General features: G+C 43.7%; 1 protein-coding gene across 1 annotated transcript in view; it reads right to left on the bottom strand.

Annotated features, from left to right (window-relative positions):
• Positions 1-1,145: 1,145 nt before the first annotated feature.
• Positions 1,146-2,339, bottom strand: part of LOC112073890 (protein Hook homolog 3) — a 54,199-nt gene continuing 53,005 nt past the window's right edge. Inside the window, exons 7-8 of the mRNA XM_024141124.2 lie at positions 2,204-2,287; positions 1,146-1,313 (exon numbers count right to left, since the gene is read on the bottom strand). Of these exons, the coding sequence (XP_023996892.1) occupies positions 1,146-1,313; positions 2,204-2,287 (252 nt within the window). The remainder of the gene's footprint in view (positions 1,314-2,203; positions 2,288-2,339) is intronic.

Genomic DNA, 2,339 nt, shown 5'->3' with positions numbered 1-2,339 from the left:
ATGTAGGAAATAGTAAAAATAAAGAAAAACCCTGGAATGAGTAGGTGTATCCAAACCTTTGACTGGTACTGTACATCTTAAACACACAGGGATTCTGGAGAAAAGAGCCATGCGATGACAGAAACGGACTGAAACTGCCTTGTAACTAATCTGAACTACAGAGAAGTGACCTAGGAACTGAATGAGAAGCTCATTTGTATTTATTATGGATCCCATTAGTCCTGTCAAGTCAGCAGCTACTCTTCTGGGGTTTATTATGGATCCCCATTAGTTCCTGCCAAGGCAGCAGCTACTCTTCTGGGGTTTATTATGGATCCCATTAGTTCCTGTCAAGGCAGCAGCTACTCTTCCTGGGGTTTATTATGGATCCCCATTAGTTCCTGTCCAGGCAGCAGCTACTCTTCCTGGGTTATTATGGATCCCATTAGTCAAAGCAGCAGTACTCTTCCTGGGGTTTATTATGGATCTCCATTAATTCCTGCAAGGCAGCAGCTTACTCTTCCTGGGGTTTATTATGGTCTCCATTAATTCCTGCCAAGGCAGCAGCTACTCTTCCTGGGGTTTATTATGATCACCATTAGTTCCTGCCAAGGCAGCAGCTACTTCCTGGGTTTATTATGGATCCCATTAGTTCCTGCCAAGGCAGCAGCTACTCTTCCCGGGGTTTATTAGGGATCACCATTAGTTCCTGCCAAGGCAGCAGCTATTCTTCCTGGGTTTATTATGGATCCCATTAGTTCCTGCCAAGGCAGCAGCTACTCTTCCTGGGGTTTATTATGGATCCCCATTAGTACCTGCCAAGCAGCAGCTACTCTTCTGGGTTTATTATGATCCCATTGTACCTGCCAAGGCAGCAGCTACTCTTCCTGGGGTTTATTAAGGATCCCCATTTAGTTCCTGCCAGGCAGCAGCTACTCTTCCTGGGGTCCAAACTCACCAAATCATCCACATTACATATAAAACATATAAAACAACAGACAAAACAGTGAAATAAGATTTTAAAAACAGTACATCATAATACATCCCTACACCAGCACATATCCCAACGTGTTCATTGTACTATTAGCGTGGGGCTGAGAACCAGCTAGGCCACTACCTCTTTGCCGGTCAGCCCTCCCTCCCCACCCCCGCCCACCCTAAGGGTGTTACCTGAAGGTCTCCTCCTGGAGCTGTTCTAGCTGTGTTTGTAGCTGCAGGTGTCTGCGTCCTACAGGGCTGTTCAGGTCTTCTATGGAGTCAGACTGGTTGAGACGCTCCATGAGGATCTGGTTCTCAGCCAGGAGACTACCCCTCTCCTCCTGTAGTGCTGCCACCTGGTGGAGGGGGGTGGAAACACGTCAATACAGTCAACTTTAAACATGAGAGGCTCATATCATACTGTAAACAAACCATCTACCATTTAGTTCAGTCTTTACAACACCACCATATATATATATATATATATACTTTTCTTAAAACATAAAACACAGGAAAACTTTTTTTTTCATGAACACATTTCATGATCACACAATTGATTTCAAATCAGGAGAAAAAAGCAATCACACAAAACAAACCGCAAACCTACAAACTCTTACAGTTTCCAGTGTAAACTGGGCAACGTGCTTTTATGTGGCCTTCTCAACAACGTGATGGCAGGAACAAACTCTTACAGTTTCCAGTGTAAACTGGGCAACGTGCTTTTATGTGGCCTCCTCAACAACGTGATGGCAGGAACAAACTCTTACAGTTTCCAGTGTAAACTGGGCAACATGCTTTTATGTGGCCTTCTCAACAACGTGATGGCAGGAACAAACTCACTTCACAAATGTTTTATATTTCAGTCATTTAGCAGACGCTCTTATACATAGCGACTTACAGTTAGTGCATTCATTCTCCCCTCAATCTTAGCTAGCTAGCTAGCTAGCGTTATACTGCATCTAAAGTCAATCTGGCGACATTAAAATGATGACAAAAAGGTTTTCCTACTAACTATTTGCCTCCTTTGGAAATGTCATTGTATTTCAAAGACATTAATGCACTTTTGAAGAAATCTTAAATTAGTGCTCAATGACAAAATAGAGGAGAATGTTCAGTCGGGCATCAGTCCTAAAACAAACGCTCAAAACCATGGTGAACTATGACCCCAGACCTGTAGCCGTCACTAACCAGTCAGAGTCCGAGCACCTGTTCGCATAAAGCAATTAAACCAAAACTCGAGGCCAACCTGCATGTCCAGCTCGTGACATCTCTGTGCGATCTCCTCCTTGGTGACTAGAGCGTCATTCAGATCCTCTACCGTCTTCTTCAGCTGGAAAGACAACTAGTACGTCAGAATTAACTACAAAATAAATGCTGATACA

This window comes from Salvelinus sp. IW2-2015, unplaced genomic scaffold (genome assembly GCF_002910315.2).
Source record: "Salvelinus sp. IW2-2015 unplaced genomic scaffold, ASM291031v2 Un_scaffold2408, whole genome shotgun sequence".
NCBI lineage: Eukaryota > Metazoa > Chordata > Actinopteri > Salmoniformes > Salmonidae > Salvelinus > Salvelinus sp. IW2-2015.
Note: the sequence above shows the minus strand (reverse complement) of the source record. Positions and strands in the feature narration are given on the sequence as shown.